This window comes from Polypterus senegalus, chromosome 13 (genome assembly GCF_016835505.1).
Source record: "Polypterus senegalus isolate Bchr_013 chromosome 13, ASM1683550v1, whole genome shotgun sequence".
In the NCBI taxonomy this organism is placed as follows: Eukaryota; Metazoa; Chordata; class Cladistia; order Polypteriformes; family Polypteridae; genus Polypterus; species Polypterus senegalus.
In genome coordinates this window covers 154,378,175-154,398,705 of record NC_053166.1, presented here as the reverse complement: position 1 = coordinate 154,398,705, position 20,531 = coordinate 154,378,175, and the positions used below count along the sequence as shown (strand labels likewise).

The window sequence follows — 20,531 nt, the reverse complement described above, 5'->3', positions numbered from 1 at the left end:
TCTCAGCAGAATCAATCACTGCCAGCTGTTGTGCCCCCCTGCTGCTCCATTGAGGACAGGAAATGTCCGCTAAAAGTCATCCCTAAAAGGACGAGCAATCAGTTTAAGATGTGCCATCTTGCTGCCACCAAGGGCAGCTAATGGATTACTTGTCAAAGGCAGTCGGTTGGCACCTGATGTGGTGCCCACTTTCACATATGGTAACTGAGAATACCCAATTGCCACCACTAAGGGTAGTCAGTTAATTGTCAGGTATTGTGCCATCCACCCCAAGGAAAGACAGTAGATGTTGTGCCCTAGTACCACCCCAAGGGTGACAAGCTGATGTTATATACGGAAAGCTACCCGTCATGCCCATTTTTGTAACTGTCTGCTGCCATGTAGAAGGGGACAGAGTTTTGGGGTCGAAATATGTTGCTTTCTAGTTGAAGTTTTTGCCATCTCAGGAAGGAGGAGCAACTGAGAGGAGGGCACCACCCTAAACAGAAACTCTCTTCCACATTCATGGCCAAATTGTGCCTTCCTGTAACCATGTCTGACTTTATTGTCCTCTTCAACGATTAACCCCTACTTTCCAAACAAGTGCAACATTCCGTGCTACCCCCTGCCAAGGAGTGTGAACGGCTGCCAGCGGTGATGTTCAGTTGCCCAACGTGACCACACGTACTAAAGCCCAAGTGGGCACACGTGGTCAAAGTGATTCAGTTGTTAATTCTGGGCACGAGACACCATGGCACCCTAAACATCCAGTTGGTGACCACCCACCCCCGGGATTTTGGGCTGCAGCCTCAAGTTTGCACACAATAAACAAAAAAAAAAAAAGAAAAAGAAGAAAGTAGGTCAGCCATCAGAATGCGACTCGTATGCAAACACGCAAAAGGCTGAGAGGTGGAAGGCGAGCCTCTGTCAATATCAGAACTCCAAACAGCCGGCAAATCAAGCGTAAAATATTTATGAGGCTGGCAGGCTGATCCAGCGGGCGGAGAACACAGCGGCACTGGTGGGGGCGTCTCGGAACAAGCGTTTTCATTCCTTGCATTTGTTCCTGGAAAAGCAACAATGCTATCATTTATTCATTTCATTTTGAAGAACAAAGCGCGAAGAGGAGAACAAAGTAGAAAGGAGCAAAGTCAGGGAGCAGACGCCACTCATCCCGGAACGTCCAATCAGAAGGGCAGGGGAATGATCGGGGGCGGAGCTTCTGTGCCAAGGCTTCCGGTGCCCGGTGGTCTAACATGGGGGTCAATGGAAATGTGCTGGTATGGTCTGATGATCTCCAGGTCACTCGTCCAAAAGTCCTCCGGGAGGCCGCTGCCAAGATGCACCGGAGTGAGATGGACAACTGGCGAGACCACCGCTAGCTGGATGAGCTCCTGTCCACTGGGCATCGTATCCTGATGAGCTTAGCAGTGCTACCCCCCGCTGAGACTGATGAAGGGGGACAGAAGAATGCCATGTCATAGTGGAACAGAGGGACAGGGCGAGAATGATGACATTGTCAAAGAGAGGGAAGAGCTAAGGGGGGCTCAGGTGGGGGGGGTGTTTTTAGAGAGAGCTGCGTGGGTCTGCTTAAAATAGTGAGAAAGCTGACGGGGCCTGAAATGGGGCAGAGCTGGCTAAGGGGGGGGGTCGGTGCCTAAACGGGTTAAGGAGCTCAGGAAGGTCCAAAATCGTAGGGGGGGGGGCATCTGGTTGAACTATCCTATGGGAGAAAGAGTAGGGGGATTTGATTGAGGGGTCCTGTTTAACGGGTGGGATCAGGAAAGTCCAAAATTGGGGGTAATTAAGACGGGCCAGACCGGAAAGGGGGGGTTAATCCAAGAAGAGAACGAATAGGGGGATTACTTTGAGGAGGTCTGCCTAAGAGGAATGGGGAGTTCAGTCTATTCAGCCCATAGTTGGACTTTCTTAAAATGGGGAATAACCAGTTGGGGGGGGGGGCTGTTTTCGGGCTCTCTATAAGAAGGGAAGACCACAAGAAGGGCCAGGAACATACTATGGAAGTGGAACATGTAATAAGGGAGAGAACTGAGAAGCCATCTAATTGGAGGACGACTGAGTGGGGCTGTCTAAAGCAGCAGGAGTGCCTGGGGGGGCAGCCATGTCTAATATTGGGAGTGCTGAATGTGATCCCCCTTATGGGGTTCTGTCAAAGGGGAGTGTGGAGCTTAGCAGAGCCCAGGTATTTGGGGGTTTCTGAGAGACAAAGCTGAAGGTGAGCCCCCAGTAGTCTGGGAGACCCCAGTATGAGTAAGTTGGGGTGTTGTCTGAAAGGAGGGAGAGCTGATGGTGGTCCCAGGTATGAGGCATGGCTGTCCAATCAAGAGCAAAGAGCAGAGGACAAGGAGGTGGAGGGGTGGGATGAGAAGAGGGGCCGAGGTTCAGAAGGTATTCTACAAATATAGAAAGATAAAGGCGATGGGGGGGCTATGTTACAAAGAGGGGGGGGGTCCATGAGTATGGAGGGCGCAAGATCAGAGGGATGACCTGAAGCTGCTGCTCAGACAGAGAGGAACAGCGTGGGAGGGAGAAACGTAAAGTGAGGAAGTGCCAAGGGTTCAAGTGCAAAAGCCCACAGTGAATGGCAGCAGAGGGGCACTCAGATATGGCAAATGGACTAAAGATGAAGCCGAGTGTTAAGGGACTGGATGTCAGCTGAGGAGTGGGCACTATGGGGGGTAGATGTATGAACACCCTGCCACCCTTATTCTCCTGGCATGCCTCAAAGTCACATCCTTAGTGCTTCACTTGGCTGGCTGGTACAGTTCCAGTGGCAAACACCAAAAAAAAAAAAAAAAAAAGAAAAATAAAAAGGGGAGACCACCACCATCACCCTAACATTTCCAAGCGCGGCCCTCCACTAGGCCAGGTAAGTGCGGACTGACGGAGAGCCGTTGGGGAGCAGAGGAGAGCCCTCGGTGCCCCCTTCAGTGGCCGAGTGCGGAGAGCAGCCTGCACAGCACGGCCCCATCTTGGTGACCTCCAATGGATGATCCCCGGAGGAGTTCTTGCTGGAGTGGCCGGAAAAATGAAAATCAGTGACCTGCAACGAGAATGGAAAAGAAGACGCAATGAGATACCATGAGAAGACAAGAAACGAGAAAAGTCTACATTTGTGAAAGCGGGGCGCACCACGCTTCACAAACCCCCTCCTCCTCCTCCTCGCCAGTCATGTGTTGGCAGCTGCAGCGCCCCCCAGAGTGCAGGGGCCTCTGAACTCATCCTTGATTCTTTCTCTTGCTCTCTTTTTGCCTCAGACAAATTATAAAATAAGATAAAATAAAAAAGCAGGATGGTTGCTATGGAGACGCTTTGACTGTGCCCAAAATTTTGAGTCTCCCATCTGTCCAGAGGAGCCCTGCGGTTGGATAATAATTAAGGATTCAGCTTTGCAGCACACGGAGCTAAACGGGGGCTACAACTGAATAAAAAATAACAATAAAACAAGCAAGAGATTATCTCTAAGGGACTTCTCTGGTCAGTTTTTATTATTTAGATGAAATAAAATAAGCCCACTATAGCCCCCTCCCACTCCACATAGGCACAGACCTGTCCATCAGTAACCCACAGAGGCATAGCTGGCATCCTAGATTCAGAGGCAGGGGTTACACGTATGCTTCAAAGAGAAGGAGAGTGGTGTGGGGGTCAACCAGAAAGGGGGCGCTAGAGAGCAGTGAGGGAGGAAATTCACAGGAAGTCAGTGCTGAGCTGGAGGGGCAGGTGGTACCAACACCCGCTTTACCCACAAGGCCATGAACTCGGAGCTGAGCGGCCAAGTGCATCATGGGACTTGAGGACGTGACAGACTCGGAGAATTCAACCTGTTCAGTGTGAGCGGAGGAGACTGTGTGTTACTCATCCAGGTCTTCACTATCCCCCCAAACGTATTGAGAAAGCAGATTCAGCAACATAAAGTGCATATTAGAGGACACCTGGTGGTAACTGAGGGGAAGTGCATTGAGGACTGAAGCCAGGAAGCCCTTCTTTATACAAAGAGTTGTGAGACTCCGAAACCAACTACGAGTCATGGAGTCGAAGCAGAAAAACGCTGAGAACCTTTAAGAAGAATCAGGATGCGATACCTGGGACAGCTGAGCTCTTAGCGGGACTAATGGACTGAATGGTAAGGAAGACACACTTGAAGCTGTGCAGAACAGTGTGGCCAAGTGCATCATGGGACCTGAGGATGTGTCCTCCTGTGACAGACTCGGAGAATTAAACCTGTTCAGTCTGAGCATAGGAGACTACGTGGGGGAGGGGGGGGGTCTCTTCCAGGTCTTCACTATCCCCCTCAATGCATTAAGTAAGCAGATCCAGCAACATTTTTTCAACCAAGCAGGTAATTGCATATTAGAGGTCACCTGGTGGTAACTGAGGGGAAGTGCATTGAGGACTGAAGCCAGGAAGCCCTTCTTTATACAAAGAGTTGTGAGACTCCGACACAAACCACCAAGTCATGGAGTCGAAGGAGAAAAATGCTGAGAACCTTTAAGAAGAATCAGAATGAGATGTTGGGAGAGCTGAGCTCTAAGCGGGACTAATGGACTGAATGATCTCCTCTTGTTTGTCACATTTCTTATGTTCTGAGGATGAGCTGTGCAGAACAGTGTGGCCAAGTGCATCATGGGACTTGAGGACGTGCCTTACTGTGACAGACTTCGGAGAATTAAACCAGTTTAGTCTGAGCAGAGGAGACTGCGTGGGGGTCTCGTCCAGGTCTTCATTATCCTCAAAGGCATCGATAAAGCAGAACTCTTTCAGCTTAAGGGGGAGTCACGAACTCGAGGACAGGAATGGAAGTTAAAGGGAAGGGAATCGAGGACTGAAGCCAGGAAGCCCATCTTTACGCAAACAGTTGTGAGAATCCGAAACAAACTACCGAGTCATGGAGTCGAAGCAGAAAAATGCTGAGAACCTTTAAGAAGAATCAGGATGCGATACCTGGGACAGCTGAGCTCTTAGCGGGACTAATGGACTGAATGGTAAGGAAGACACACTTGAAGCTGTGCAGAACACTGTGGCCAAGTGCATCATGGGACCTGAGGATGTGTCCTCCTGTGACAGACTCAGAGAATTAAACCTGTTCAGTGTGAGCATAGGAGACTACGTGGGGAGGGGTCTCTTCCAGGTCTTCACTATCCCCCCCAATGCATTAAGTAAGCAGATCCAGCAACATTTTTTCAACCAAGCGGTTAATTGCATATTAGAGGACACCTGGTGGTAACTGAGGGGAAGTGCATTGAGGACTGACGCCAGGAAGCCCTTCTTTACGTAAAGAGTTGTGAGAATCTGAAATAAACCACCGAGACACGGAGTTGAAGGACAAAAACGCTAAGAACGTTTAAGAAGAATCAGGATGAGACGTTGGGATGGCTGAGCTCTTCGCTAAACAAACAGGACTGGAGGGTTTCTGTCATTTGCCAAATTCGTTATGTTCTCGTGTCAGCCGGGGTGGACTTGGCCACACTGGGTGACTGAGCGGGACACAAAGGGTGCCTGCTGATCCAGTCGGCTGACTAAAATGTAAACCAACTCTTTGTCATGTTCCTGAGTGCTGTCTGCAGTCTGACACGGGTGCGTTTATCCTGCTGGAAGAGGCCGCTGCCATCATGTATTACCATTGTGGGGGTGTACGTGGTCTGCAGCATTCTTTAGGCAGGTCATACACGTGTCCAATTTACACTCACACGAATGCCAGGTTTTCCCGAAGATCACATGGCCTCTGCCAGCTTGCTTTTTTTCCCCCCATAGTGCATCCTGCTGCCATCTCTTGCCAGGGTGAATGGCCCACACGCTCACACCTGGCCGTTCACATCATCTAAATTAAAATGTGATTCGGTGACCAGGCCTCCTTCTTCCGTTGCTCCATGGTCCAGTTCTGACGCCCAAGTGCCCACTGTTGCCACTTTCAGTGGTGGACAAGGGTCTGCACTCTGATAGTGTGGCTGCATACCAAGCTGCGATGCCCTGTGTGTTCTGACTCCTTTCTCTCATGGCCAGCATGAAGTTTTTCATCAGTTTGCACTGCAGTGGCTGAACTTTCACTGCCCAACGTAGAGGGCACCCATTACCCTGTCGTCGGTTCCCCAGCTGTCCTTCCTTGGATCACTTTTGGCGGGTACCAACCACCCCATCCGTCCGGCTATTTTTTTTGAGTGACGCTCTGAGCCAGTCGGCCCTTGTCAGAGTCGCTCAGATCCCCACTTTGGCCCATTTCTGCCCGTTTCCAACACCTCACCTTCAAGAACTGCTGTGTAACGTCTGCCAGCTCTGGACTGGTGCCGTCGGGGCGAGATCATCAGTTACATTTATTTGCTTTGGCAAATGCTTTTATCCAAAGCGACTTACAAAAGAGTATCGAGTAACATCAGGCTCGGGCCATCAGTGTTATTCACGTCGCCTTTCAGCGGTTTTAATGTTGTGGCTCAGAGTCGGAGTGCGCATTCCTACTTCTGTACACAAACACATACATGTTAGACACGCACACGACTCAAAAGGTTTACAGCACCTCCATATTTCAATTTTTTATTGAAATGTAAGAAGTTCAAATGCAGTGAACAACTGTAAACGGTAGAAAGGTAAGCGGTAAACTGTCTTAGGCTCCCACAAACCAATTGAACATCCCTGGGGAGACCTGAAAATAGCCGTCCACTGGGGGTCTCTACCCAGCCTGGCAGAGGATTTGCTGAGAAGACGGGTAGAAAAGGAGTGGCATCAGACCAACAAGACCCAGCTGTAAGGAGCCCAAGCGGCGGGACTATGGACCAGGTGCCTATTCATTGTAGGGCACAGCTGTTAGGATCTAAAGGGTTGCCAAGCACACAAAGTCCTGCCAATACTCAAAATGCCCACGTTGAGAACCCGGTTAGTCACACAAAGGGCAATGAAGAATCTTTATAAAAATAAAAAAAGAAGATTTACTTTGATAAAATGCTCTGCGAAACAAAAGACACAGAGGGGGGACGCCTAAAATGGCAGAAGCAATCCAAGTCCTAATCACAATCACTAAGAGAACAATTGAAAAACAGAGCACAGGTTCAAACAATCAAAAAAAAAAAAAAAAACAAGCACAATCACAATGAACCGCAAAGGACTGCTGCCTTTCTTCAGTTGAGGTCTGAGGGGAGTCGTTTGATGGCGATAAGCAGGAGACCCCCAACTCAAAACCCAAGGAACAGAACAAAAAGATGCAGAGATACGGAGAAAGCAAATGACCAACACTATCAACCTAAAGAAAGGGATCAAAAATGAACAAGACCAACAAAAAACATCAGACACGAGTGTCAGTCGGCTTTACGCCCCAAGAACCGAGTTACCTGAACTCCTCTCTGACATTTCAGTAATTATTTACCACTCCGATGATCTTTCAGATCATAAAATAGGTCATTACGATAGCAGCTGACGAGAAGAATTCCTCATTAATTGCAGAATTACGGTATTTGAGGGTTCCTCTAGTACACCTCTTGCACGATTTTACTCAAAAGCTAATCAGCACATCGTCATCTCAGAACAGGCTGAAGTTTCGAGTTTGGCATTTTTCCATCCAGCCGTTAGGAACTGTGGCACACAGACGCACACCCGCCATCGAGATATCAATGTTTTCTGTATCGGGGATCCTAAAACATCGAGATCTGTGGAAAACCAGAGGTGGAAATTTTTGACGAATCTAAAGCTTTCGCTCCTCCCCCATAGACGATAGGTTAGCAAAAAGCGTCACAAAAAAAGTCCTTTTAGCACTAATTCTAGTGTGAATATATCAAAATAAAAGCCCTCACGAAGCTCATGATACTCCTGACGGGATGCTCATATCTGAAGATCAATTAGGACAAGTCGACAAGATCTGATCGAAGGTCCCCATTGTGTCTGCGCTCCACCAGACTACTTGGTTTTGTGCTTCCCCGAGTGAAGAAGAATTTACCCGTAACGAGTTTCTAACTGTGTCTCCATGTTCTTGTTGAACACGCTTAATTCAGGTGTCTTGGGCTTCACCCTCCAGAAACTGTGATACCCAGAAACACACACACACATACCCACCATCGAGATATTTATATGTTCTGTATCGGGAGACCCTAAAACGTCGAGGTCCGTTGAAAACTGGAGATTGCCATTTTTGAAGAGTCTACAGCTTTCACTCTTCCCACCATTGATGATAGGTTATGGTAGGGGAAGGCCCAACGCAATAAAAGCTGTGACATGAGAGCAAGCTGTAGACCGAGAACCAGAGCAAAGAGAGTCAGTAACCAGAATATTTCACATAACGTAAGTCAAACAGAAGATGATAGAAAACCGGAGATCGACATTTTTGACAAATCTAAAACTTTCGTACCCCCACCCCCAATAGACGACTAGTTATGGTGGTGTAGGGTGCAAAGCAAAAATCAAATATGCCGTCATTTGTAGTAGAAGAAATCAGGGACACATTAGGTAAGTGTTAGGATAATAACAGTGAATTTTTGAACAGGCAGAGTAAATTTCAGATAACACAAGAAGAGAAATGTTTTTCATATTAAAATGGATTCCGATTGAGAGCAGGTATTTGTCTTTGAGAAAACCGGTTAGAGTGAAAAACCAGCAATCGAAATTTTGGACGAATCTAAAGCTGTTGCTCTTCCCTCATAGTCGATAGGTTATGGTAGGACAGTGTTTTTCAGCCTTTTCGCTGGTGTGGAACCCTGCGCGAATGGTTACCTCGCTCACGGAACCCTGTGCAATTATTCACCAGTATGTCCTATATCATTAGGACTTTTTCGGTAGAACCCTTGGCTAGCACTCACGGAACCCTTGGGTCCCCAGGAACCCCGGTTGAAAAACACTGTGGAAGGGGAAGGCCCAACGCAATAAAAGCTGCGACATGAGAGCAAGCTGTAGATCGAGAACCAGAGCCAAGAGAGTCAGTAACCAGAATATTTCACATAACGTAAGTCAAACAGAAGATGATAGAAAACCGGAGATCGACATTTTTGACAAATCTAAAACTTTCGTACCCCAAATAGACGACAGGTTATGGTGGTATAGGGCGCAAAGCAAAAATCAAAAATGCCAACATTTGTAGTAGAAGAAATCAGGGACATGTTAGGTAAGTGTTAGGATAATAACAGTGAATTTTTGAACAGGCAGAGTAAATTTCAGATAACACAAGAAGAGAAATGTTTTTCATATTAAAATGGATTCCGATTGAGAGCAGGTATTTGCCTTTGAGAAAACCGGTTAGAGTGAAAAACCAGAGATTGAAATTTGTGACGAATCTAAAGCTGTTGCTCTTCCCCCCATAGACGATATGTTAAGGTAGGGAAACTGCAAAGCAATAAAAGCTGTGACATGAGAGCAAGCTGTAGACCGAGAACCAGAGCCAAGAGAGTCAGTAACCAGAATATTTCACATAACGTAAGTCAAACAGAAGATGATTGAAAACCGGAGATCGACATTTTTGACAAGTCTAAACCTTTTGCTCCTCCCCCTTGGATGTAAGGTTATGGTAAGCGCTGCCAAAAAAGAGAATTTCAACCCCAACCAAGGGAGGAACCCTGGCTGAAAGACAACGACGGTAGCAAAGTCTCACAGTAGCCATTCAGCCCGACAACAAATCTTGGAATATTGGAAGGTCAGTGGAGTCCAAACTGGGAGTGCCAGTGGCTACAATCTGGACTGCTACTGGTCAAGCGCGCACACACACACACACACACGGGGAAAACTGGCTTAACACGAGGATGTCAGCTCATGCACCATTTTAATGAGCGCAAGCTTCACGGCGCCGAGTCCAGCATTAATACTGGATGTCCCCTGTGCTTACTCCCATGCAATTTTGATGTCGTTTTTATTGCATTATTTGCACGTATCCGATAGCTCCTACGGGCTGCTTCCGAGATGGGAATTTCAGATAAGACACTTGTCTGCTTTGTCCTGACATCACCAGGCCTCTGGAGCGCACGGCAACGGTGGGCTCGAGTTCTTCTAAATTCATAAATAATATCATATCATCATCATCAGCAGCATGGAGGGGGGAGCAAGAGAAACACGGGGTGGAGCGACTCCACTCATATATGGCAGGAGAAAGCAGGAACAGGCCAGGAGCCGAGTTGATAATTTAATTAAAGATGAATTATGGAGCTTTAGAACTCAGGGTCCCCTAGGGTGTGGCACGTCGCTCTTACGACAGAAATCACATCTAATTACGGAGTAAAAGGAAAATAAATAAATAAATAAATAAAAAGAGAAGAAGCACCAGCAGTGCATGAAAACAGAGCAGGCTCTTTACTCCCCCCTAGTGGATATGCTGGGCAGAGCAGAGAGTTGCAGCACTTTTTTGCTTTCCGGTAAGAATGATCCCACTGAGAGGGGAGAACTGGGCTTCAGAAATAATAAAAAGAAAAAAAAAAAAGAATTAAAAAATAAATAACATTAAAAAAGCCTCCCGCTTACAATTTTGACAGCACGATCCATCGGCGGTCGTACGTGCGAGCGGCCTCAGCCACCAGATCAGTGGGCCTCATTTATGTGAGGTTCAAACAGCAGCAGCCTCCAAAAGGACGAGGGATTTTTAAAAATTCATGAAAAGTCTGAGAATGAGGATACCGTGTAAGATCTGGAATTAAATAAATCGAATAAAACAAAAACGACATGGGAGACCTCATTTACGGACGATGGGGGGAAAATTCATCCGTGCCAATTAGTCCACCACATGGCACAGCACTGAAAGCCTCGCCATTTCTGAATTAAAAAAGGTATTTTTTTTAATTTAAATATTCGTGGAAGATATGGTACATGGTTGCCAATTCAGGGTCACATGCAGCTGGGGTCTGTCAGGCACATGGCAGGACCCCCACCCTTGAATAGGATGCCAGGGTTATATAGTACAATGGCGGGGTCACTCACCTTGTGAAAAAGTAAGGACACCCCATGAAACGCTTCTTCCTTTTTTCTTTGTCGTTTACAAAGTATAGGGAAAGAATTGGTATCGTCCAAAAATTCGATTTTGAGATTTTGATGGATCTTGATGTTTTTGACCTTCCCGAGTCCGATTTACTTTCTCGTAGGGAAAGTATAGTAATCGTCCTGTAACTTGATTTTGAGGAATCTCAGTGTTTTAGACCTCCGAGTCTGCTGGTTTGATTTTGTGTTGCTCATGGAGTCCCGAATGAGGCACATGACCTGCATTGTGAGGGAGTGTCAGTTATGGCACTACGGGCATGTGGCACGATTCCCCAAGGGTGATTTGGCCAACAGGACCCTCATTGTTGAGGACCCGAGTGACTGGACCAGGCCAAGGGGCTGCCCATGTAACATCTGGCTGTGACAGATAGATGGTCATTTCAGGAGGGTGGGACTGCCTGGGGGTTGCCAAACCAGGATCACGACCTGCTTCATTGTGTGGTGGGTGCAGCAACGTGCTGTACCAGTGCCTGCTTCCCAACCTGAGCGGACTCCTCCACCACCAAACTTCACAGTAGGCAGTATGCCATCCAGATGGTAGAGTTTTCCTAGAATCCAGCAAATTCAGACCGGTCCATCAGATTGCCAGATAGTGAAGTGTGATTCACCAATTCCAGAGAAGACATTTCCGCCACTCCAGAGTCTACCACCCCAGCTGATACTTGGCACTGCACGTAATGGTCTTAGGCTCCACCATGGAGGCTCATTTCATGAATTTCCTGATGCACAGCTCTTGTGTTGATGTGGCTTCCAGAGGCTGTTTTTGGGGGACTCTGTTGCAAGTGATGCCACTGAGGACGGGCCGTTTTTTATGTGCGTCAGCTCTCGGCAGCCCCTCTCTGCGAGTTTGCGTGGTCTCCAACTTTGTGGCTGAGCTGTTGTTGTTTCTGGACACTTCCACGTCACCATGACAGCCCATACAGTTGACTGGGGGACAGAAACTTCACATACTTAATGTGGCAAAGGGGGGAGCGCCTCATTTGTTACTCATTTTTTCACGTAACAAGTTAAAAGGTAGTCTTACCCGAGTCTGCGGATACTCAAGTTAAAAACGACTCGTATGGGCCTATTAGATTTGCTATTTCGATTTCCTGGTTCTCGACTTTTGCTTTGATGTTCTTCACTACAGTTCTGGCTTAATGATGCGACTTGGCTGGGCAGCATTTCTGGTTTCGGTCCTCTGCTCTTCTCGCCCAGTCATCTCTTTAAACCCTGGTATCCTCCTCTGTGAAGTTTGGTTTAGGATTAAGCTTTGGAATTGCGGACCGGTTTTGTTTTGCCTGATTTGCCTATTAGGAATACAGTAATGTCTTTCTTATGCTTTTGTATTTGCATTCTGTTAATAATAAACCTTTATGGACTATGGCCGGCCATTCATCCCGGCCAATAGCCCCAGACCGCCAGGTGGAGCCCTCCTTGCAGCATGGAGGTGCCCCGAATGCCAACAGGGAATTATGGAAATGGAGTTTTAAACACAGCCCTGCTGGATACCACTTTGGGCGCTAGAAGGCGCTGCAGGGAGGAGCAACGATGGCTTTCCCTACAACCCGGAAGTGCGTCCGAGTCACATGGACAAAGGGAATGACGTGCTTCTGGGTTGAAGAAGAGGAGTTTTTATCTGACCTGGAAGTGCTAGGAAGTCACATGGACTGCGGGTTCCGAAGCGCTTCCGGGTCACGGACTATAAAGGACTCTGGGAGATCCCAGACGTTGAGCTGAGCTGGTTGGAAGGGTGGCAACGCGTCTGGGAGTTTTTGAGAATTGTGTTATTGTTTATTTATATGAGTATTGTGGGGTGGAAGGTGTTTGTGCACTGCACTATTGTCCAAATAAATAACAATTGGACTTTTACCTGGTGTCTGGCGTCTAGTCTGAGGGTTGAAGGGGACGACAGTGCCCCTTATCTGTCACACCTTTAAGCATACAAAAAAATATTTTTATTAATTGGGGCAGAGTTTCACATTTCCTTCCTCTCTCAGTTCTGACATTTTTAGCCATTTTTTTTGTTGGGCCTGTGTGGGCCGAAGCCTTGCTCTTTGAGTTTGGGACTAGGCCTTTTTTAATTTGGCTAGGCCTCACTGCATTTTTGGGTTTTGAGTTTATGGAGCCGGGTGGAACATCAGTATTATGAAAACTGAAAACAAAATGGTGGCTCAAGGGGTAAAAATTTAAATTAAAATGAAGGCAAAAGGATGTCAAAATTAACAAGCTATAAGAAAAAAAAAATTGGACGTGAGCGTCAGTCGGCTTTGCGCCCCAAGAACCAACTTACCTGAACTCTTCTCTAACATTTCAGTAAATTATTTCCGGCTCTGATCTTTCTGATCATGAAATAGGTCATTACGATAGCAATTGACGAGAAGAATTCCTCATTAACTGCAGAATTACGTTATTTCTCTCGCACAATTTGGCTCAAAAACTAATTAGCACATCGACATCTCATAACAGGCTGAAGTTTCGAGAGTAGTATTGTTATGTCCAGCCGTGGGCCGTCTTCAAGAAACTGTGACACACAAACACATAGACACCCATCATCGAGATATCGATGTTTTTGGTATCGGGGACCCTAAAACATCAAGATCCGTCGAAAACCAGAGATCGTAATTTTTCACTAATGTAAAACTTTCGCTCCTCTCCCATAGAAGATAGCTTATGAGGAGTGGTTATTGAGGAGGATGCAAAGCAATAATGCATAATGTACAAAATGAATCAAAATTGTAAGAATACAGTCCAAAATTAATATTTACAGCAAAACTGCAGCACAGAAACAGAAAGTAAACACAGCAACAGGACGAAAATAACAAAACGTAAACCCAAGCCCCGTACTCCCGAGCCGACTGCACTCAGACGGAGTGACCAGTGACAGTAAAAGTGATCCCACCACCACCTCCTCCTCCTCCTCCTCCACTGTAGTCCCATCACTCACCTCCAGCAGACTCTTCATCTGTGGCGTGGGCTGCCTGAAAGCCGAGAACCCGATAAACCCGATGGTCATCAGCAGGAGCGCAGCACAGGGGAGGATGAACAGGAACAAGTGTGTGACTGCAAAGACATGGGGGGAGAAAAACCAAAAAAGTCAAGAACCTGGTTAGCTGCATCACATGGCTTTGCCTCGGTGGGCTCTACTGAAATGCACGTGTGGGGTGTTTGGTTTCGCCGCCATGCCGCCTTCCTTCCAGAGGAGCTGACGAATGACAGATTTGCACGGTGCCATTATTGGGCTCACCTGCCGAGCGTAATTGGAAGCTGATCGGAGTTTTTAGAATCACGCCGCACTGGCACAGCGGGCTCAGTCTGCTCTCATTTATTCTTGATCGTTATCTGCGATGCTCCATGCACAAGCTTCTGCGTGTGTGTTTTTGTCTTTCTCATGACAGCCTTACTGATCATTTATCAGTGGCTTCTTCAATAGGGCATCCCCCACTCAGCTTGGATTTGAAATGACACGGGCCATTAAGATGAATTTGAGTTAAAGAGCGGGACACGCGGTTCAGCACAGCCTGAAGAGGGCACCCTTACCAAGGTATTCATGCATGCAGCTAGGGATGCCATTTGGAAGTGAATAGCCCTACTGTCCTGGTGCCGGAGAGTGGCGATGTGTCATGTATTCATCAGACATTCAAGTTAAGGATCTCCTTCGACTACCAAAACGCGGCTCATAACTTGTGGCTTCTTAATTCAGCTATTTGCGCTTGGACTTTACGTTTATGGAGTTGCCCTTTGGGACCGATAAAGTATGATGTGTCTAACAAAACTGAACTCGAGCTGTTTGGTACGAATGCTCAGCTTAAATAAAATGAGTGACCCCTCATTGTCATGCGCCCGAATCCTGAACCGGGTGGTTTGTCGTGTGCCATAATCAGGGCCTGCTCCCAACCTAACCTTCTCATTCTCTCATCACAGCTTCCGTCTTCCGCCCTGGCGTTTCCTTTAAAAAGTTTTCTGGGTTGCTGAATTTGGTCCTGGTAGCCTCACTTATTTTGCAAACTTGAAGGAAGGAGCACCATCACCAGCTCAGCCTGGCAAAGATGGACCTTCTTGTTATACCATTACGTCCACCTATTCAGCATCCCCATCTCGGTTCACCTCAGCTCGCTACTGCGAACACCCTCCTAGTCTGTGTTCAACCTTAGGGTGGTGATTGTTGACCAAGTGGCAACTGTCGTGTGGCCTTGTAGATTCAAGCGAAGATCAGACTGGACCTGATGGAGTATGCGGCACAACTCCTGGTCCAGGCTTTGGTCTTGTCACGTCTGGATTACTGCCGTCTTCGATGTCTAAAGATCACTTGTTGCCGTATGTCTTCATAAGCCGGGGGTTCAGGGTTATCCTCCAACTTGTGGAGCTTTTTAATAGATTCGGTGACTTTTAGCGTTTTGCCAGCTCTCCGTTTTCGGTACTTACTCCAGCTGATGCCGACATTGGCATTACCAACATTTCATCTGTCCTCATCCTTCTAGATCCTTCCTCTGGTTTCAACCACCATATCCTCCTTGCCACCCTCCATGACCTTGGCATCACTTGGTGTTACCAACATGTCATCTGTCCTCATCCTTCTAGATCTTTCCTCTGGTTTTCAACCACCATATCCTCCTTGCCACCCTCCCTGTCCTTGATATCACTGGGACAGCCCCTTAAGTTCTACCTCTTAGGGAGATCCTACCACGTGTCCTGGCACAAAGCATGAGAGTGTCCCAGAGATCGGTGTTGGGCCCCATTATCTAGTCCCATCAGTGCTATGCCGATGGTACACAGCTGTACCAGAGGAACACATTGTATCAACAACAATCTCCGCACGTCTCACTTATTTTGCAAACTTGAAGGAAGTAGCACCATCACCAGCACAGCCTGGAAAAGATGGACCTTCTTGTTATACCAACCCGTCCATTAATTCAGCACCCCCATCTCAGTTCATCTCGGCTCGCTATTCTAACATCGTGTGCAACTACTCTCTTTCTAAGCAAATCTTCGATGTCTAAAGATCATATGTTGCCCTAGCTGTTCATAAGCCGGGGGTTGAGGGTTATCCTCCCTCTTGTGGAGCCTTTTGATAGAGATTTGGGGAGATTTAGTGTTCTGCCAGCTCCCTGTTTTCAGAGTTTGCTCCAGTGGATGCCAGCAGGTCGTATCTGGGACCTCCCCGAGTTCTGGCCTACTTCTTGGCACCCATTCTGCCTTTGTTGAGACTCCCAATTCATGACAAAACAGGCCTTTACTAGGCCGACATTGCTCGGTCAGTTTGTATAAACCTTTAGCGGCGTGTGTTTCTTCCTAATCGGAGACACGTGTTCCTCTAAGAAGCCTTTGCGAGTGTGCTTCTGAGGCATTGGCCTTCCATTAAAGGTCCTACGCTTCTGTTTGACTGCGACTTTTAGTTTGCTAATTTGGTCTGACTGGTTTATGATCTTGGCCCGTTTTTATGAGAGTGTTTCATCTTCAGGATCTCTTTCGTAAAAACATATTACCGTCTAGCCTTCGACCTGAAACTGAGATCACAAAAAGAGTACCGTGCAACACGGCTCCACTTTTTAGAGAAATGTACCGGCATATTTAAAGAATCCTGCCTGTGGACGGCAATCAAAGACAACGTCAGGCAGACATTATGAGGTCGGTGAGTTCAACACAGTGATCATGATGCCGGAGATCTTGTCTGTTAACACACTGCAGTCTGGACACGGGACAGTGAGGGCTCTAGGACAGAGTTCAGACACTAGAGGGCAGTGTAGGCAAGGTAAGGCTAGTTCAGGTATGGCAGACGGACGTTTCCAGGTGGTGCATGTAGATTAACACACTTAAAAAATTATGCTGGACTATGGATGTGGGACAATAAGGGCCCTAGAAACCTGGAATGGCCTCGCAATTCTATTCACTGCATGCTTTGTTAAGCTAGCAAAGGGTGTTACGAGTCAACTGTTAAGTTAAAAGAGAAACACACCCCGGCAAACACCCCCCAAAGCAGAACGGGGCATACTGGACATGGATCAGGTGAAACGTTTGACTAAACAAATAACCCACTGGCATCACATTCCATACCATCTGCCCACTCGCTGCAACGCTTCTCAGGCTTCAGCATCTATAAGTGCAGCACGAATGCTATGGTCAAGAATAGGGTTATGGGAGGGTCACCCGACTCCACCGGCGACTGTCAAGAAAACCAAATGAGAGCAAAGTGCCATTTTCATCATCTGAGGGAAGGTCACGTCACGCCTGTTTAACGTGGCGCTCGGCAGGACCCAAAGTGTGACGTGTATGAATTAAAGGTGGAGCTAAACATGTGGCCCCGCCCACTGTTAGGCCGGCCCCATTCTGCATGCTGCATCGAAGACTTTCTCCATGTGGGCACTCGATTAATAATAAAAAAAAAAATGACAAGGACATCCACATGATGGCATTTGGGGGCAAAACAGTGGTAGTGTTCAGCTACCTGTCTATATGCGAGACTGCTGTGAATGGCACCGTAGATCAATTTATTACATCGTCCTTTTCACATCCATTTCTTATATAGTGCCTTCAATACCTATTTGACTATTAATTGATGACCCTCTGTTTAAAGACAGACACTCTTGGAAACACACTGGTCCTTTTCAAATGGGTCTTTACCAAATTTTAAAAATTAGGGTACTGTGTACTCCACCTGAGCTGCCACGACTACTTTCGCAACAAACTTCCTTGAAGAATAAGTGAGTCCAGTTTCAATGAAATCGCTGCTATATGTTTGGTGTGTACACATTATAGGCACTATATGATAGATAGATAGATATGAAAGGCACTATATAATAGATAGATAGATAGATAGATAGATAGATAGATAGATGTGAAAGGCACTATATGATAGATAGATAGATAGATAGATAGATAGATAGATAGATAGATAGATAGATAGATGTGAAAGGCTCTATCTATAATATTATATAGTGCCTTTCAATATTTATCTATCTAGCTATGTGAAAGGCGCTATATAATAGAAATAGATACACAAGAATTACAAGAAACACCTTCTAAATTGTCTAAAGATCACAGAGCGGTCCCAGTAAGGCACTATAATGGCGTATTTCTGGCAGTCTGAAAGACCCCCCGCCGTATTGCTTCACACACTGAAAGTCCTCAGTCCCAGTGTGTCACAGAGGATGTGCAGCATTGTTGAACGGCTGTTTGTTTTGTCTTCATTCTCTCCTTGGTTGGACCTCACTTGTCCCAAGGGTAAAACTTTGCTTTCTGCAGAAGCTCAAGAAGATCAGAAATTTTCTAAACCAACAGCAGCAGCAACAACAACATCCTCACACACAGGAACTACGCACACAAAAACTCTCAGCTGACAGTCCCAGTGAGGACGAATTTACAGATCAGCTGACCACTGCACTGCTGTTCTCCCAAAAAGCCATCGTGTGGTGTCCTTGTCATTGTTTCTAGTGACCAAGTGCCCACGTGTGTTTCTTTTCAATTTTCTCCCCTTTTTCTCACTTAAGATAATCTGTTGACTTGTAGCACCCTCTGCTGGTTATAGAGAAACATTGCAGTTTACTTAATATCTACTTTCCAAAGTACAGACAGCGAGGGGTGTTGTACCGCGTTAGCCATTATGGATGTAGTAAGAAGTCGAGCAAAATGAAACCTTTTATTGGCTAAATGAAGAGATTACAATATACAAGCTTTTGAGGCTACTCATGCTGACATCTTTGCCTGAAGAAGGGGACCGAGTCGCCTCTCAAGCTTGCACTGCTCGGTTTTTAGACAGGGTCTGCTCTCTGGCTTCTGTGTAGTTTTTTTATTTTGCCTTTGTTGGTAATTTTGAAGTCTTCTTTTCTTTGTGTTTCCTTGAATTATGTTTTTTTTTTTTTTACTAATAGTGGTCTGTTTATTTATTATTTAGCTTCTATGTACTTTATGTGGTTCTCCGTTGTTTATTCTGTTTTGTGGATGGAACCACCCAGAGGGTGTGGCCACTGTGATGTCACCACTGAAGCACCGCCCTCTCTGCCTGTGTATTACAGCAGGGTGCGGGTCATTTAGTGGCTCATTGTGCTTAACTGGGATCAAGAAGTGCATACTGGCATTTTTACGGGGGGTGGGGGTGGATTAATAGTTTTGATTAACTAAGTTATTAACTGCAGTTCCCATAATATAACTAAGTTATTAACTGCAGTTCCCATAATATAACTAAGTTATTAACTGCAGTTCCTATAATAGAATAGTTTTCATTACACGCGATGTGCTTGGCTTTCAGGACAATTAAGTCTTAGCCTAACAAGAAGAGCACATATACACGCTGTACACACTCCTCATTATGTTTTTTTTACATTTTTTTTATCTTAGCTGGTCATTTTCATTTAAAACTAAAACTTTCAAGCCCACCGAGAAGAACCTGAGAACATCAACTGGTGGGGTGTCATTTGGAAGATCCTGCTGCCCTACAGTGAACCCAACACTCCGTTCCAAAGGCCGTCTGTAGCCATCGGTTACGCGGGTGACCGGCTTGTCACTTACCGTCCTGCTGCACAGTCAGGTCCCGGAAAGCCTGCATGGCGCTGATGTCATTCTTGACTTTGACCCCCAGACAGTAATGGCCAGAGTTGGGGAACGTGTAGTTCAGGATGCACCGCTTACCATTCATCTTCAGCAGATGGCAGTGCTTGAGGGAGGCCACTTGGCAGTCGGATGTAATGGACCAACAGACGGTCATTGGAGGACTGAATCAGAAAAGAAGAAGAAGAAAACAAAATAAAACTACAGAAGCCGAGAGAGGACGTGCAATATCGTTTTGGTTTTTTTTTTTGTCTCCTCGAGAAAACAGACTCATTTTATCGCGATCTCGAGAAAACGAAACTTAACCTGGCAACAGGCTCGCTTAGATGGCGACGCCAATACAACTGAAGCCTTGCTAACCGTCTTCTTAAATGACGGATACTAACGTTATTGTTTTCTAAATTAAGGCATACATATATTTCAGCCGGCCTCAGCCCTTGAGTGAACAAAAATGTGCCGCGCTGATTAATGCAGTTCTGCTCTTCTGCCATTTCAAACAGGACGTGGCTTCAATACGCTAAACATTAAGTTTAGATACAATTATTTAATCATTTCGAGAAAACAAGATTTTTTGTTTTATCAAGATCCCGATAAAATTAGTCCGTTATCTCGAGGAAACAATTAAAAAAAAATAACGATGTTGCACGTCCTCTCTCGGCTTCCGTATAAAACTCAACTTGAAATTCACGCGCAAGACTCAGCTGCAGTACCACTACTGGCCAGTGGGGGAAGCAAAGATAAGCAGTTGAATGACACTAAAGAAAAGATCAAAATAAAAGTCCCCCCATATGGCTAATCAGTTTTTTTTTTTGGGGGGGGGGGGTGATTTTTCCTTGTCTTCTTAGAGAGTTAAGGCTGGGGGGCTGTCAAGAGGTAGGGCCTGTTAAAGCCCATTGTGGCACTCCTTGTGTGATTGTGGGTTATCTATACTAATGAAAGGCAAAGCCCTCACTCACTCACTGACTCACTCACTCACTCACTCACTCACTTACTTATCACTAATTCTCCAACTTCCCATGTAGGTAGAAGGCTGAAATTTGGCAGGCTCATTCCTTACAGCATACTTACAAAAGTTCAGC

At 46.4% G+C, this 20,531-nt stretch overlaps 1 protein-coding gene across 1 annotated transcript in view; it reads right to left on the bottom strand.

Annotated features, from left to right (window-relative positions):
• Positions 1–1,597: 1,597 nt before the first annotated feature.
• The window catches only part of tmem130 (transmembrane protein 130), a 42,673-nt gene continuing 23,739 nt past the window's right edge, over positions 1,598–20,531 (bottom strand). The window contains exons 5-7 of the mRNA XM_039774738.1: positions 19,414–19,616; positions 13,856–13,971; positions 1,598–3,043 (exon numbers count right to left, since the gene is read on the bottom strand). Of these exons, the coding sequence (XP_039630672.1) occupies positions 2,861–3,043; positions 13,856–13,971; positions 19,414–19,616 (502 nt within the window). The 3' untranslated portion in view covers positions 1,598–2,860. The remainder of the gene's footprint in view (positions 3,044–13,855; positions 13,972–19,413; positions 19,617–20,531) is intronic.